Source organism: Poecile atricapillus, chromosome 1, assembly GCF_030490865.1.
Source record: "Poecile atricapillus isolate bPoeAtr1 chromosome 1, bPoeAtr1.hap1, whole genome shotgun sequence".
Taxonomy (NCBI): Eukaryota; Metazoa; Chordata; class Aves; order Passeriformes; family Paridae; genus Poecile; species Poecile atricapillus.
Window position 1 is genome coordinate 61,339,774 of NC_081249.1, and position 17,045 is coordinate 61,356,818.

Here is a 17,045-nt window from a genome sequence, read left to right on the forward strand (position 1 = left end):
ATGGTTATCCTAAATACAACAAGGTTTGTTTCCTCCTCAAAGTTTCAGGATTTTCAGAGCTTGTAAATTAACTCCTCAGAAATTTTTATCCCATAATTCCATTATAACACTTCATGTGGAAAAAAATCATGAGGAAAGGTAGAACAGAGCAGAGGATGCTTTAAATATATGAACAGATCACCTACAGATGAATGTCTGTGCTAGAATTAAATGTACATAAACACACTGCATCCCTTTCTGAGGAAAAATTGTTGCTCCCTGATTAGCAATCACCAGGCTCTAAAATTCAGTATTTGGCATCACAGGGAGTAGTGTGGGGTTTCTCTCCGTGGTACATTATCAGAGCACTATGCTACAAGATGTATAGGCCAGCCTGGTGCAGTGTAGACCCAGCTGGGGAGTCCTGGTTTCTAGAAGGAGAATTGATCCTGGAAGAATCATAGCATCCCCTGAACTCATCTCTTCAAGCCAATTGCTCTCAGGTACAGTACAGCACAGTGAGATTATCCATGTTTCATAATTGTCTAAAAACTCCAGCAGTTCAGTGTTGTCTGTGCACACACAGTGGTGTTTTGGGGTTAATGCTCTCAGCTGCCCTCCCTAACACCTCTGCTGCCTGGCTGTCCCCTGCAGCACAGATGGGAAACAGGAATATGTGGCAAATCCTCAGCTGCTGCAGTTCATGGTTCCAGCTTGAAGTGCCATTATCTGTGGCACAGACCTTACCTTGCTTTTCAGTTTGGGTTGGTTTTGTTCCATTTCATTACACTCTTGGAAGTCTTTCCCTGAGAGAAGCAGAAGTGCCTGGGTAATTAGGTCTGAAAAGTAGTTGAAATTAAAAATAGCCTTCTTATAGCTGGGTGGATGAGTTTGGGTGAGTGCTGTGCAAAGTTCATTCATAATGGTTTCACTCTGCCTGAGCCCAGCAGCAGCATCACACATTGTGACCCAGCTTCCCAGGCAGACCAGATCTGCCAGCTCAGGACTGCACATGAATGTACCTCATGGCACTGAGTGCAGTTATGGGGGATTTTCTCCAGTTCTTTGTCCATGTGATCCAGAGCAGAATTTAACCTTGCAGCCAGGTGTTTCTCCCACCCACTCTGCCATGCTTTGAAGTGTCTGTTGATGACACTGCCTCGTGTGCAGGGATTGTAGAGCAGGCAGTGGATATGCAGGTGTGCACATCTGCACACACCCATGCAGAAGTGGTAGTGTTTCATCTGCTCCCAGCAGCTTTTACACGGTGCGTGGTGCATCGCTGTCGTACCCGGGTACCTGACAGGAATAATGACGGCATCTCTGCAACAGACGAGGTGTGTGAGGGGACGTCGGTGATCTCCTGCTGCCACCTGCTGGGGTTTGCATCTGGCACCTCCGAAGGCTGAGGAGCCATCCCAGCACAGTGAACTCCCTGCTCCTCTCCTCAAAGGAAACGCCCTAAAAAGACCCTAAGAAAGTGGTTCATGTACACATCTGTGACAGTCACATTTCTTACATGTTGCGCTACTTTGCATACTTTTGATGTGTACCTGGAGAGGGAGAGGAAGGATAAGCTTCTCTAAAAGACACTTCTTTTACTGTCTGAGAACTTTTCGTTTATATATTTCCTAGCTTTTCCATTTAGCAAAGGGGGGAAGAGTGTAAGGAACAGACCTTAAACAATCAGCCTTTCTTATTTTCCTGTGTCTTCAACATCTGGTTTTTTTTTTTGTTTTGTTTTAATGGAGTATGTTGACATTTGCACTTAGTAGAACTGTAGATGAAGAAAATACAAGTATTCCAACAAATCCAGTTCAACATAAGCACTCCAACAGGATTAAATTGCTCAAACTTGAGTAATTATGAATTAAATGTGGGGCTTCTTAAACTGTGGTCTGTGGTTGCTATGACAATCCACTCATCTCAGTCCCAATTAATAATTAAACAAACAAGCAGGCTCTTGTGACTCCTAAGAAAATTACTGGTGTTTATTATAAAGAGTGAAGGAGGGCAATATCAGTGAGTTGTGTTTTGTCAAGGATTATACCACTGGTATAATAGCTCTACTTGTTTTGGTTTTTTTCTTTCTCTTCCAAGCCTTAATTTTAAGGTATTAGAAAATTCTCAGACATCTACTCAGCTTTCCTCTAAAAATGAGACCATAATAAGATGCTTAAAGCTTTGCAAAATGGCATGAAAACCAACAGCTTGAGGATTTGAAAAAGTGTGAATAAGGCAAGGATTTTCAAGATAATCCCAGCCCAAGCAGGAAGAAAGGTCAAGAGCTTTTAGCTCAGTTGGAGGAATTCTAGAAGGAGGAAGATGTGTGAGCTAATAGTTCTCAAGAGGTGCTGGTAACTTCATTTCAGCAGCCCCTGGAGTACTTGCCTCTCAGAGGGACTGCCTGGGAGCCGTCACCCCTGGGGCTTGGGTGCTCCCTGCTGCATCCCTGGGGCTTACAGTAATCTCTGCTGGTGCCTGAGGGTCCAAGTCCATCCCAGAGTCCTTCCCACACCAGTTAGTGCCCATCAGCCAGCTGGGCTGTCTGCCCCTTAGGAACTGAATCCATGCAGTTGAGCAAGTATGTAGGAACTGTGGCAACTGTCTGCCTGTTTAATTTGAACTTTTGTTTCCTTTCAGATATACCTGAAAGAAATTTTGAGAGAAATAGGCATCTACAATGTGAAGGGGACCCACAAAAACACGTGGGAGCTGAAGCCGGAATACAGACATTACCAAGGAGAGGAAAAGAGTGATTAACAAAAACATTTATGATGTAAGAGAGATTGCACTGAGGAAGCTGTGGTGTTTACAGGCAGGACTGAGCACAGTGCAATTCTGCAAGGCTAAATTAAAACAGCTGATACTTTGTAATTTTCTGTAGCCTTTTTTCCCCAAGGAATATTTCTTGTATGTTTCTATATATGCTTTGTCTTTTGACAGGAAAAGTTTATAGATTAAACTTGTATTAGATGTATCTTTATTAGAAATCTTTTGAATTCTCCTCTTACTTTTTCTTGGTAGCTTTGTAGCTTTTCCAAGCCTCGGTAACTTTGATGAAAATGTGTCTCAGAGGAACCCATAACTTTGTGGGTTTGCATTCCAATGTAAGCAGGTTAATACCCTTGGTTCTCCTGGGGTCTGTCAGGGCTCCACCTGGAAGCCTGCAAATGTGCATAACCCTTTGTGCAGTGTTTGTGTGGAATGGACATGATGCTCCTCTTGGTATCAGGCTTTGGGGAAAAACAGTCATAACCATGGTGCTCATCACAATCCTTAGACTCCCTGGGAACAAACCGATGCAGTTAAAAACCCATAAAATCTGTGGGAAGAAGTCAGTCCCCTCCATGTGATTACTGAGAAAAAAAATGAAACAGAAATGTCTGTAAGGTACAGCAAGGAATAGTTTTATCTTTTGTTTGATTATTATGCTGATACCATAATGTTTAAGTATATCAATAAAAATATTATTTTAATTTGTACCACACAATCTTCTACGTTATTGACTGAACACGTGATTTAGGTGGCATAAGCCTGAAGTTTTTTTTCCAAGCATGTTTTTATTGCTGGCTTTGTCACTGTGTTCCTCTGTGGTTTGGGAAAAATTGCTAGATGTGTCTGTGTCTGTCTCTGTTCCCCTGTTTTTGAAATGCACACTGCAAGGGTTGTCCCTTCAACATCCGTTTTAGGAGGGAGCAGGGAGGGGACTATTTAATTATATTCTCAAAGGTTTTACGTTAAAGAGCAAAGAACACAGAGTGGGATAACCTCATTGTTATATCTGTAAATGAAGGTGAAGGTGAGGTTTGATAGCTCAGCTTTTACATTCTTTCATGTCCTTCAGGTGTATGCATCATTTCGCTCACAGGGAATGACAGAGGGAAGGAGACATTCCATTATTGGTGCACTTGGAAGCAATGAAAGGCTCAGGGAGTGATCAAATGCTTTCAGAGGTTTGTAAAACAACTCTTATACCTAAGTGACACCATTTTGCTCAATTTTTTTCTAGAGCTGTTTGTGTAGGTATCTCTCCACAGCTACACTTCAGGCTGGTGCTCAGTGTCCTGTGGCATTAAATGCCCAGTTCCCAGAAGAGAGACTGCTGAGAGTTTTGAAGAGCAGATCACATTCCAGGGGGGTGTGTGCTTTCATAAATACTGCCACTGACTTGTGTCTCCTTGGGCTCTACAGCAGGACCCAGCTTGCAGATGGCTACAGGAGCCATCTGAGGATGCCGAGAGGAACACAGGAAGTCAGCCTTTGTGTCTTGCTGTGGAACATGATGTGATCTCTGGCAGTAGCCAGGGCCTGCTCACACTGCTGTCCTCATCATACTGCTCAAGTCCTCTGTGGATTTGTGTTCAGGGATGCGTAGGATGAGAGCTCCTGCCTTTCGTGAGCTGGGCTCCTTGGTGGGATCCGTGTCCCGTTTCAGAAACTGAAGCACCCAGGAAGTCTAGGTCAGCTTCTCCCTTGTGTTGCTCCTTGCAACCATGCAGGGGGATGCCATGCAATCCTGATTAAGCAGTAATTAAGTAGTAAGTGTAATTCAGGTAAAAATGACTGTGCCATTTCAGAGGGCAATGGTTACCTTGAGTGAGATCCCCAGCAGGATTTAGTTTAGCAGGAAAGCTTTAGATATGCTTATATTTCTGGTTTTATGTGAGCTGCTTCACAGTTTGTCTTCGGTTGAGAGGGACACAGCATGAAATGCCTGAGCATGTAACTAAAGGAGGAATTTCATTGATCTGCAGTGCCTTTGGACAGGATAAATAAGCTCTGCTAAGAAACAATGGAAAATGTGCAGAGCACTCTATTTTTCATGGGGTTTACGGTTTTTGCAAAGGGCTGATTCTTTTATGGGTGTCATTAAAAACATGTAGTGTTAGAAGTAAACAGAAAAAAGAAGCAGTGAGTATTCAACCTGCAAGCAACCAGGAAGTTTGAGGAATGCCAAGGTGTACTGGTTTGCTTGCAGCCTTCTGTGGAGTAGCACCAGTTATACTGAGGAGCAGGACGGTGCTCAAAAATGGACTTAGGAAATGTTGTATCAGAGTAAACGAAGGGAAGATAACCAGCAGAGTCTAGAAGCCAGGCATCTTGTGAACTGTTTTTTTTTACCTGCTTCCTGTATGATTTTGGAGTTTCTGTAGCATGTTAGGTGCAATTGGAATTTTAACCTCAAAAGCTGTCACAAAATCCAAGTGGCATGAGAGAAGGGAACAATAAGCACACAGAGGTGCTGATCGAGACCATGAAAGATGCTCTCCCATGCTGGCAGCAGAACCTGTGTCATGCATTCAAGGGCTCTGCTGGCTCTTGCCTGGTGGGAGCACATGATAAAGGTGGAGTTTTTAAATGCCCTTGGCAGGTCATCATCCAGCCTCCAGCTCAGCTATGAGATCTTGCAATATAAACCATCATAGAGACAGAAGCATCAAGATAAAGATGCTGCTATGGGTCCCATATTCTACCTTCTACAGTAACCCAGGGCACTGCAGGACTAGTCTAAATTCATACAAGGCTGGGATAGTGATTGAGAATTTGGTACAGCCTCGTTTGGATCCATCCCTTAATAAGCAGAAAGACCTCTCCTGCTCCACTGTGCTGGTTCTGCACGTGGCCCTTACACAAGTGCTGTTGGCAGGATTTCCATCTGCCAGAAGAGAGGAGGCTCAGAGGTGCTCAGGTCTGATTCCCTGGCCCCCACTTTTGGATTAATTTAAACTCTGGACTCGCAGCAGTGATGAACAATTCTCTGCTGGTCTTCCCAAGTGTTGCTGTCTCCACTCGATGCTGAGCTTTGCTCATGCAGATGTTCTTGAATATTAATGGTCAAAATGCTGCCAGGCGAGCAGGTCCCACAGGCATGAGCAGAAGTTTCTGTGTGCTAAATGCCACTAAATGAGATAAAAGCACATCCACTCTCCAGAACTGCTTGTCCAGAATTACCAGTTTGAATCATTGGAAATTTCATGCTTGGTAAGCTCAGGCAGTACCAGCAGGGACCTGAGCAGACATGAGGTGACAGCCACCCCTTTAGAGATCCCCTGCTCCCTCAACCCCCCCCTTCTCTTTCTCCCCACCCCAAGGCAATGAGGAGAATCCAAGCAAAATTTTTATGTTGAGAAAGTTCAGTAACTGAAAATTAGTAAAATATAGTAGTAATGGTGAAAGATTAAAAAAATGACCATAGAAAAACAAGTGATGGACAATACAAGTGGTCATCACCCTCTGACTGATGGCAGACCCCCCCCTTCCTGAACCCAGGCAGGCCCCCCTTTGTGGGTAAGCCTGTGCCATTTATATACGGGGCATGGCATTCTGTGGTATGGAATATCCCTACTGAGCACAGGCCACCTATCCCAGCTGTGCTCCCCCCATTTCTTTTGCATCCCTTCTCATGGGCAGAGCATGAGACAGCAGAAAAACGTCCTTGACTTAGGGTAAACACTGCTTAGCAGAAAAACAGAACATTAGTGTTATCAACACTGCTTGGATTCCCAATCCAAAACACAGCACTTTAACAGCTACTGAGAAGAAAATAACTCAGAAATGAGCACAGCCGAGTCGGGACACAGGGGGATGGGGATGGCACCTGCTGCCAGGGGTGGGCTGGGGCAGCTGCAGCCGGTGGGTGAAGGGCAGAGTTCACTCCCTGAAACACCTTTTTGTGGGCAGCATGAGGAAGCACCAGAAGCTGCAGGTAGTTCTGTGGCTGCAGCAGAAATCATCCCTCTCTGCTGCCACAGGAGGGGCCAAGGGCGCCTGGCTCGAGTGCAGGCACAGCTGGAGGCAGAGCAGCTAAACCTCAGTCCTTGAACCAGACTACTCCAGTCGCAGTAATGGGGTTTTGTTAGCTGAGGTCCATTGTGAGGAGGGCAGGAGTACTCAGCTTTACATGGCCATTTCTTGACTACTCTGTTACAAAGAATTTGGGAACCTAATCTCTAAAAAACTTTTTGGACATCTACATTTGTGGGCTAAAAAGAATCAAACAGCTGGTCTGCTTTGTGCCAGCACACCTGCACCTTGCTGAGGAAAAGAAGAAAGAGGCTTGCTCTCTGAAATGCCAGCAGTGCTTCCTTCCTGTTGCTGGTGGTTACAGATGGGAAGGTGAATCCCAGCTGTTAGCTCCCAAGATAAAGTGTGGGCTGCAGAGAAACAATGGTTCAGCATTTTTATCAGTGTGTCCAGCTGCTGCCACATCAGCATCACACAACCAAAATGGTCTTTAAAAGGTCATCAAGGGTGTTTGGTTCCTTTCTGCCTGAAGTAGAAGGTAATGAATGCAGCTCTAGTGGATTAAAATGCCCAGTAGCCATGTGCATCAACATCCCACCCACTCCTGCAGAATACACTTGCAGGGTTGCCAGGATTTGATGGCATCCAAAAAAAGCTCCCTCAAGCCATCAGCCCTGGCCACAGGCATTTGGCTGTGATCTTTGCTCAACAGCTTCCAGCTGCAGCTTCAACCAAAAGGCAGCCAAGACACAGGGACTGCAAGCCAGCAAGATTGTGCTCTTGGGAATACATTTGGTACTGTTTAGGCCAAAAACTTCCAGGCTTGGTTAGGGTTTTTTCCTCCTACCAAAACATTTATCCCTGAGTTAATGAACATGGTGTTCACCTGCTGCACACTCCTGCTGCCAGCTACAGAGATTTCCTGGTCCAGAGCAAAACACCCCAGCTCACAATGGCAGCGACACCCCAGGGAAGTGGCTACAGAACTAAATCACAGATGGAAGTTCACAACAGCAGAAGGAAGCATCCTATCTGCTCCAAGCGAGCAGCAGTGTGAGAAAGCAGAAGTATCTCAATGGTGATACCACTGCTCTTTAATGAAAGCATCCTCTCTGAATGGCTGTCATTGAAAACACTGCCAAGACTGCAGTGGGCTGACCTGTGCCAGCTCAACAGCCAAAGACTTGCTTAGGGAAGAAAGCAAATTGCCATTTTTCCATTTTTTTTCCACATTTGAAAAAAAATTAGTCTTATTTTATTTGGCAACAACCGTGCCCTAAGCTTATCATAATTGCCTGCTGGCTGTGAGCTAAACTGAGTTAAATAAATTCACAAAAAAAAACCCCAACACCAATCAAACCCAACTGTGTTTCCTGCATACTTTCATTTAGAATATTCCCTTTGCAGGTTCTCCCTCCTTGTGGCAAAGCTGAGGGCTGCACAAGGCTCCAAGACCATCACCCACTTGGGCTCTGGCATCCACCCCCAGCCCATGCTCAGTGGGCAAAACTCAGGGCTGGGCACCCCAGAGGGGACAGCAGTGCCTCTCCCAGCACACCAGATGTTCCCTCCACTGTGTGAACAGCCCCAGGTCTGCGCACCCTTTCTCCTCAAAGCAGCTGGCCAAGCAGCAAAACGCTGCTGTAGCAGCATTCGGACATTAACATCAGCCACTGGCACACAGAAAGTGTTTGGGGCTTTTTGTTTGCTTCCAGAGGGCAAAAATAGAGTGGATTTGTGGGTGGGGTAGCAACACTGTAACACAAAAAGCAGGCATTGAGGGGCAACAGTGGGGTGGGAGGGCAGAAGGTCAAGGGGACCATGGGACATCTGCCCAGCACAGCAGCTGCTTCCCTCAGCCCCAAGGCATCACTCCTTTAACCACAGAAGTATGAAACTGAAAAGGCTGGTTTTTCCTCTCCATAAGCAAATCAGCCTTCCTTCCCCTGTCAGCATCCAGCTTACAGTGGGTGCAGGAGCAGCCTCCTGGCCCCACAGAGCCTGAGACTTGAGCCAGCATAAGGAAGGTTTCTACCCAGCTGCTTAACCTGCTCCATGAGGCACAGGGAAAATGCAGTTTGGATCCTTCCCAAATCCACTTAGAGTATCCTTCCAGGAATGCGAGATGTAAGCCTGATAAAGCACATTTTAAAATAAGACAGGGCTAAGCATTTAATAACTCCAAAGCTGTTGTCTGAAGTATGAAGTCTTTCCTTTCCAAATCACTTCAGCTTTTCAGGCCCAGGAAAGAAACAGCTGCTTGAGATGAAGATGGGCCAGAAGAGGAGGAATTACGCTATGAGGAACTACGCCAACTTCCTTCCCAATGCAGAACTGCGTCATGGGCTGTGGACAAGTGCATTTACCAGCACCAGACTCTCCCTTCACAGCATGTAGTGACTCCCACCTCTCCCTCACCCTGACTCCACAGCAGGCAGCTACCACAGCAGTGCAGCTGTGACAACCGCTTGTCACTGCCGCAGTCCTTCCCTGCCACACCCTCCCTGGTGCTTCTGACAGAATTGATGCTGCAGAGCAGCAAGACTTATCCTCTTCCCTGAGAAACTGAAGGTAGCAATGCATTTTTGGGAAGTGCAGTGAGGGCAGCAAGAACACTACTCTTGCAGCTCACTGAAGAAACAAAATCCAGCACCTCTGGAGCCTTTGAACTTGATACTTCATTGCAGCACGCTGAAAAGAGCCTTCCCATCAGAGGCTGTGCGGTGCAGAAAAGCACACCTGCTTGGAGCACAGATCTCCCTAGTTAGGAATGTTTGCATACAGCAATTAAGTACCCCAGTGAGCCTGGTGTACAGACAGGATGAAACACAATTTGCCATTCAACCAAGCAGCAAGGCTGTGCTCATCATGCTTTGAAACACCTGCTTTTCAAAGCAGCACTGCATCTGTACACAGGTGCCACGTGGCAATTTGCTCCAGGCTGGTGCCCAGGGCTCCCAACCTCGGCAGGACCAGCCAGGCAGGGGGAGGAGTCATTTCCACTCCCATCTACCAGCTACATGGAGTTTTAAACTTTGACTCATAGGAGGTGGGAGCCAGGCTGAGGGGCAGCACAGCTATACTAGCACTGCCCTGCCCACACTAACTTTACTCAACTGAGAAGTAAAATTCTCAGCTGTTTCCCTCTCCTTTAATGCTCCCATTTTTAATGAAGATGCAACAGGAAAGGGAAGATAACATCCTTACCTGGCCCAAATAAACACATCATCTGCAAGAAAAGCTAGAGTTGTCTCAGTGACTTTAGGCTTTGAACCTGCCTCCCTGCCTTTCAGCCCCGCTGGGTACACCAAAATTGTACCTCATCCAGAAGAGAACTAAAATAGGGTTTATTTAACCAGACAGGAACCTGAGAGATAACTAAGGCACACTCCACTCCTTTCTCCAGTCTCTCACTCCTCCCAGCCTGCTGCCACATCTATCTCACCCCTGCAGAAACCCTCCTCCACCCTCCAGCACCACGGGCCAAGCACTGACACAAAGACAGCAAAGATGTGAAAAGTCTGAAGGAGATAAACAGATGGCAAAAGGGCCATACCCTCCCCTTTCTGGCACCTTAACCTCCCTATCCCTCTGCCATCACTGCAGCAGGAAAAAAGTTAATGATTAGCAGTCCAAGGTAACATCCCTGGTCAGGAACACGGTCAGCAGCAACAGACACTCCCTTGCTCCAGGTGGGGCTCTCAAGGAATTTGTGTTCCTTTATTCAATCCAAACTGCCATGAGGTCAGACAGGTAGAAAGCGCAAGGAACCCATTACTGTTGCATCTCAAGAGAGAACCTAGGAAGCAACAGTGTTTGCTCCAGGTCTGTCAAACAGATGCATTCCCCAAGACAGGAACTAAGTTACAAACACTCAAAGTCTTAAATACAGGCATTCACCAGGTGTGGAGGAAGTCTAGAGCAGGGCTAGACCGTTCCAACATTTCTCTCCAAGAGGCCAAGTACAGAAAACCCCCAAATCCTGCAGCTTGACTGAATTCTAGTTCATATGTTCCCCAACAGCTGTCAAATACAAAGTACCACAGCCAGGCTGTGTTGGAAAACTCAGCCATTTCACCCTCTCTCCCCAGTGTTCCCATCCAGCCTCCTGCCTTGATCTTGGAGACATTCTACAGCTCAGAAGAGACTCAAGTACTCATGTGACAAAGCAGTTCAGCTAGCGCTCCACCTGAGTAGCACATATTCCATTCTGGGATGTTTTTATTATTCACTTCTTACCTCTTCCAGAGATAAGTCTCTGCACAATCACAAAAGATGAAGGTGGTCCATTCCATTATGACAATTCTTGGACTTTGCCTTACTGACCTCAACCTACTTCTGCACTCCAGTGCCACAGGCAAACTGAAATCTGTCTGGAAACAGTCCAGTTGTAGTGCACTAGCACCAGCTGTGCTACTGACAGCACCCAATCCATGGCGCAACCTGTCCTTTGAGTGACCTTGACAGACACATCAGACCAAACGACACCACCTAGAATGAGTTTAAATGAGTTTTATTTTAGACAACCTACATGATAGATGTTTTTTTGTTTTTTTAAAACAATGCCTCCACTCCAAATCAGGGTCAAAATAAGTGAATAAAGCTCAAGATGACATCAGTCCAGTTGTTAGACATTGCTGATTCCTGGTGTTGTGCCGATGAAGAAACAGCAGCCAGCTATGAAGACAAGTGATCCAAAACCATACCGTTTGATTTGTTACTGAAACAAGAGTAGCAAGTGTTAGTTGAAGGTCATGACAGTAACAGCAAGTTTCTGTAACTTGTTTGTGTATTCCCCAATTCAATCTGAGCTGCCACAGTCAGGCAGGCAGAAAGCGCAAGGAAGTTATTTTTGCATCTTAGTGCAAACCAGGGAGCAACAGGAAAAGTGCTCATGGTCTATCAGAGGATGCTGATCATTTTTACAATTGTACAGAGCAACTGGCACCCACCAGCTGCTGAACAAGCCAGGTGGAACACTCATTCACACCCTTCCTGCTTGACACACCAAGGTTCAGATTTCCTCTCAAGTAAGAGCACATCCTGAACAAGTACCAGAGCTTACAATATACCTGCTGTCTCTGGAAACAGCTGCACCAAGAAGCTGAAGCAGGTTTTACTGCACATGGGAACACCCTGCTACTGTTCCTTTACTCCACCTTAAAGTAGATAGTTATCCAAACAACATATCCAAAAGACGTGCCCCCATAGAAGAGATGCACAGAAGCTTCTCACAGGAGGTACCTTCCAGCTGATCACCTGTTTCAGGGCCAGGACAGACATCCATCCCCCCTCCATCAGGCTGTGGGAGGTGCTGAGTTTGTCTGGCCAATTAAGAGGATTCCTTTCATTGGGCAACTGCTCCACACCAGAATCTGGCTCATCTTTACATGACTTGCATACCAGAAAGACTCTGAGAGGCTTTACAGATAAATTTAGCTGTCTATATACAGACTTCACAAGTCCACAATGACTGGGCAGAGCAACTGGTGATCGATCCCACACTGCAGTGAATTCCCCAGGTCTCCAAGCAAGCCAAAAACCCACAAGTGTTAGGATCCAAATACTGTCTTGTGGCAACCACATTCCAATACAGAGTAGTTAAAGCAGACCACAGGAGCCGTCCTGAGCTCAGGTAGTTGGGGATTCTAAATAGAATAAGGTTAAGTACCTTTTATTCAAATATTACTATGTTTCCAAATTTAGAGCAACATTTAAACTGACAGTTCTTGTACAAGGACATCAGATTAAGTGAAAAAAGATGGAACATGACCATGCAAGGTACTTCACAATTAACCCCCAGAAAAGGGATCCAAAGAAGTGCTCCACATCGGAGGACCTGCTCTTGAATCTAATCGTTTAAGCCCATTCCCAATTATACCCATCTCACCAGGGCCATTCCTTCTGCATTTCTTAGCCATTAAGTCACCATGAATCACTGCAGTGACACTACACCCTTTTAGTACAACTGAAGAGTACTCAAGCAAAGCACCAATCAGGCTGTACTTACACAAAACTTAAAGTTTTCAAACCAGCAGCTACTGTTCAACTTTAACAGGGATACAGGAGAACAAGAGATGCAGGAGCTCACGGTGTAATTGGGCCCATTCACCCACTTCAGTTCAGTACTTACACATTTCTCGATTTCTAAGCCATCCTTAAAGAAAATCATATATGGGGTCACACCGTCCTCACGGAAATCCAGGAGAGCCACCATTCCATCTGGATTCATGTTCTCCCCTACAAAGAACTTGAGAAGAATGTGCCACTAAGACATTTGCTAATGCCAGGAGAAAATGACTTTTTATACACAAACAATGCAACATCACCAAGTTCAGTTTAAAGGTATCCCTGAACAGCCATGGGGATTTTCCTTCTCTGCAGCTTGTCCCTTAATGCCACCATGGTTGACACACCAGAAGAAAGGGATGCCATCCAGAGGGACTTTGACAGGCTGGAGAGGTGGATCCATGGGAACCATGTGAAGTTCAACTGGCCAAGTGAAATGCCCTACACCTGGGTCAGGGCAACCCCAAGCAAAAATAAGAGGCTGGGCTCAAGAACGGATTGACAGCAGCTCTCAGGAGAAAGACCTGGCGTGTTGGATGACAAATAACTCTGTCTAACCCAGCACTGTGAGCTTGCAGCCCAGAAACACAAACGTATCAAGAGGAGTAACCAGCAGGTCAGGGGAGGTGATTTTGTTCCTCTGCTCTGCTAAGACCTCACCTGGAGTTCTGCATCCAGCTCTGGAGCTGGGATCCCAACACAAGAAGGACATGGACCTGCTGGACCAAGCTAGGTGGGCCATTAAGATGGTCAGAGGCCTGAAGCACCTCTCCTATGAGGACACACAGAGAGTTGGGCTTGTTCACCCCTAGAGGCTCCAGGGAGACCCTACAGCACTTTCCAGTACCTAAAGGGCGCTACAAAAAGTCTTGAGAGGGACTTTTGACAGGGACACATTGCAATAGGACAACAAGGAATGACTTTGAAACTCAAAAGAGGATAGATTTAGATTATGTATTAGGAAAAAATTATTTACTGTGGTGGTGGTGAGACACTGGCACAGGCTGACCAAAGAAGCTGTGGATGCTCCATCCCTGGAAGTGTTTGAGGCCAGGTTGGATGGGGCTCTGAGCAACTGGGTCTGGTGCAAGGTGTCCCTGTCCATGGCAGGGGATTGGAACTCGATGATGCTTCTCAACCCAAAGCGTTCTGCGATTCAGTAATTTTACCACGCTGCTATCAACAGAGTAAGAGATAGCAAGGGCCAAAGTGATCCACCTTCCAAGTCTAACTGCACAGTCTCTGAATCGCCACAAAAACAAATGTAGCTAACTACAAGCATTACCAGCTGAAACTAGATCCATAAAGTGTTAACAGCCATTGACTGTTTCTCTTCCCTGACTCTCAGGGCCCCTAATACTCTCAGAGAGGGTCAGGTTAGCACCCTCACAACGGGAGCCCTCAAAATTCTCAACAACCTGTTCAGCAAATGAACCAATTACAGCTTATCAATACTGCTGTAAAGAGACAACTTAAACTTACCTGGTAGTTTTTGAAGTTGGCAAGGATGTGTTTGATTTGTTCTGCAGCCCCGGTCATGAAAGGCTTTACTCTCTCTGGCTTGTGTTCCTCAAGTCTGGCTTTGATTCTGGAAGGAGAAAAAAAAAAAAATGTCCTGAAAACATGTTCTAGTTTAATAACATCACTGTCTGGCAGGATCTCATAGCAGAAAGAGTAGCTACCTGTCAAACTTAGATTTTGCTGCTTTTCCCCCCACCTTCCTCTCAAAGCCCACAAATTTTAACTTTATTTTGCAAGCAGAAGCACAGAACAGTACCTGCCACTCCTACCAAGGTCATTTTATGACCAGGCTAGTGATAGGCAAAAATCAGTAAGCCCTTCCCACAGCAGCAAGAGTTATCACCCACCCATGTCACAAAGCTTTTTCACTTTCAGTAGTAACCCCACTGAACACCAACCAACAGAAATTACACTATGAACTAGCAAAAAGACCCATTCACCCACATTTTTTTAGCTGTTTACATTGTCATGCTAGAAAAGCTTCAGAATCTTTTCTTTACCACCTCAGTCCTTTCCACACAAAGGTTTGGCATGGAGAAATATAAAAGAAAAGAACAAGGCTACAAGTAAGATCCAAAGCACGTGATCAGGTCCTCTACCTCAGCCAAGATAAACATAGAATATTCCAGCACCCATTCTTTGGGACTCCAGTTCTGCCAAGCACTAAGACATCACTGACGTTCACAGCCAGTTTCACACCTGTATAGGAACTAATGCCTACCAGGAATAAATCCAGTGTTGTTTTTATAATCTCAAGCACATAAAACCACAGCAATCCAACTGAAAGGAAATGTCTACCAACACTTACGCTTTCATGTAATCCTTGATGTACTTCTTGTAGGATTCTTTTGTGAAGCTGGTCTCCTGAAGGTGGTGGTTAATTACTATGTCAACACCAGTTATGACCGTGGCTTCTGTTCCATCTCCCTCAGGACCTTCAGCAGAGGCATTGCCACCAATTAGAGAGTCATCAATTTGACCCTCTGTCCTGGTGACCATCTAGATTTAGAGACATCAAAAAACTTAACGGCTCTGCAAAAAACCTTAACGCTACCGCTCTTACACACCTATGACCTGACAGCAGGGCACAACTCCAAAGACACAGTGCAGTGCAAGGAACCTGGCTGCAGCTTGAGCACTAATTTCCCAGTGACAGGAGAAGGGGGAATGGGTTCAAATTGAAAGACAGTAGGTTTAGATTAGGTATTAGGAAGAAATTCTTTATGTGGGAGGCACAGGCTGCCTAGAGAATCTGTGGATGCCCCATCTCTGGAATTGTTCAAGGCCAGGCTGGACAGGGCTTTGAGCAACCTGGTCTGGTGAAAGGTGTCATTGCCCAAGGCAAGAAGGTTGGAACTAGATGATCTGCAATGTCCATTCCAACCCAAAGCATTCTATCATTCTATGACTCGCAAGCACGACACCCCCCACGGTGCCTAACCCAAATTCCACTGTACTCAGCCTAGCTGACCCGGGCTCTCTCAGGCACCACCCACGGCCGCACCAGGCACTGGGCCGAGGTGGGTCTTCCCTTCTCTCCCTCCCTCCTCGGGCTCCTCGCAGGGACGCCACCCGCCCTCCCCACCGGCCGTGAGTCACCGCGGCAACCCTTCCTCCCTCCCTCCTTCGGGGCGGGCGGGCACTCACCTTCCCCTCCACTTCGAGGCACAGGCCGTCCGCCACCTCCCGGATCTTGTAGATGTCCGAGAACATCTCATCCTCTGCGGGGGACACACAAACACACACACACACCCCCAGGCGCGTCAGCCTCCGCCTCCCGGCACCCACCACTTTCCCCCATCTCTCCCGCCCCCGGGCTCCGCGCCCCCCCCCCCGCCCCGGCCCAGTCCCGCACATGCGCGGCGGCACCACCGGGCCCAGCGCCCGGGCCCGGCCCGCGCTTACCCCCCCCAGCTCCGAGCGCCACCCCAGCCGCCCCTCCCGGCCGCGGCGCCCCCCCCGCGGCCTTACGGCTGATGCAGTCCCGGTAGATGATCATGGCGGCGGCGGGGGCGGCGGGGTCTCAGCGCAGCGACCCGGGCGCGGGGCGGGAGCGGGGCGGAAAGGGCCGAGTCAGCGCCTGCCGGGGCTCATATAGCGGGCACGGCCCCGCGCGTCACCGCGCACGCGCACTGCGCGCCGCCCCGCCCCTCCGCCAGCGGCGCCCCCGCGCGGCCGCGCTCGGAACCGCCGCGCTCGGGGGGCGCGAGCGCGGGGCTCCCGCAGCGCGGGCCGGGGCAGCGCCTCAGCGGGAACCTGTACCCACACCTCGTACGGCTTCCCCTGAAGGCCCCTTCGCCATCGTCATTGCCCTCCTTTGGACTCTCTAATAGCTCCATGCCTTTCTTACATTGGTGGCACCCAGAGCTGCCCCCAGCGCTTGATGTGAGGCCGCCCCAGCTCAGAACTCAGGGCAGAGCGGGACAATCCCCTCCCTTGCCCGGCTGGGCGTGCTGTGCCCGATGCCCCCCAGGACACGGGTGGCTCTCCTGGCTGCCAGGGCCCTGCTCAGATTCAGCTTGCAAAACGGGGAGCAGCATTTCATCCTTCCCGAGTCAGAGGGGGTCAGGGATGGCAGGGAACTCTGGAGAGCAAGCAGTCCTGTCCCGTGCCAGAACAGGGCTGGTGCCTCTCCCTCATTGCCTGTGGTTGCATTTAATGGGTTTCAACACCAATTTTCCTCTTCTAATCTTTTAATCTCTCAGTAACACTTTTCTTTTTGTCCAACT

General features: G+C 47.6%; 2 protein-coding genes and 2 non-coding genes across 4 annotated transcripts in view; 1 reads left to right on the top strand and 3 right to left on the bottom strand.

Annotated features, from left to right (window-relative positions):
* GTF2F2 (general transcription factor IIF subunit 2) overlaps window positions 1–6,063 on the top strand; it is an 82,399-nt gene extending 76,336 nt beyond the window's left edge. Inside the window, exon 9 of the mRNA XM_058854770.1 lies at window positions 2,623–6,063. Coding sequence (XP_058710753.1) covers window positions 2,623–2,742 — 120 coding nt within the window. The 3' untranslated portion in view covers window positions 2,743–6,063. The remainder of the gene's footprint in view (window positions 1–2,622) is intronic.
* Window positions 6,064–10,434: 4,371 nt separating this feature from the next.
* On the bottom strand, window positions 10,435–10,570 carry LOC131575012 (small nucleolar RNA SNORA31). Its single transcript, XR_009276660.1, has one exon. It is a non-coding gene; the product is annotated as a small nucleolar RNA SNORA31 (small nucleolar RNA).
* Window positions 10,571–11,223: 653 nt separating this feature from the next.
* TPT1 (tumor protein, translationally-controlled 1) lies at window positions 11,224–16,445 on the bottom strand. Its single transcript, XM_058854790.1, has 6 exons — window positions 16,288–16,445; window positions 15,964–16,037; window positions 15,125–15,315; window positions 14,278–14,383; window positions 12,860–12,976; window positions 11,224–11,446 (listed from the first exon to the last, which is right to left on the bottom strand). The coding sequence occupies exons 1-6, from the start codon at window positions 16,313–16,315 to the stop codon at window positions 11,444–11,446; spliced, it is 519 nt and encodes a 172-aa protein (XP_058710773.1). The 5' UTR covers window positions 16,316–16,445; the 3' UTR covers window positions 11,224–11,443.
* LOC131575010 (small nucleolar RNA SNORA31) lies at window positions 11,512–11,641 on the bottom strand. The gene has a single exon (XR_009276659.1). It is a non-coding gene; the product is annotated as a small nucleolar RNA SNORA31 (small nucleolar RNA).
* Window positions 16,446–17,045: the final 600 nt, after the last annotated feature.

Excerpts from the sequence above, each read along its gene's own strand:
- TPT1 (XM_058854790.1), bottom strand. The coding sequence starts at position 16,315 with ATGATCATCTACCGGGACTGCATCAGCC. Across the intron at positions 15,316-15,963 it reads GCCTCGAAGTGGAGGGGAAG|ATGGTCACCAGGACAGAGGG; the intron begins GTGAGTGCCCGC and ends CTCTAAATCTAG. Across the intron at positions 14,384-15,124 it reads ATCAAGGATTACATGAAAGC|AATCAAAGCCAGACTTGAGG; the intron begins GTAAGTGTTGGT and ends TTCTCCTTCCAG.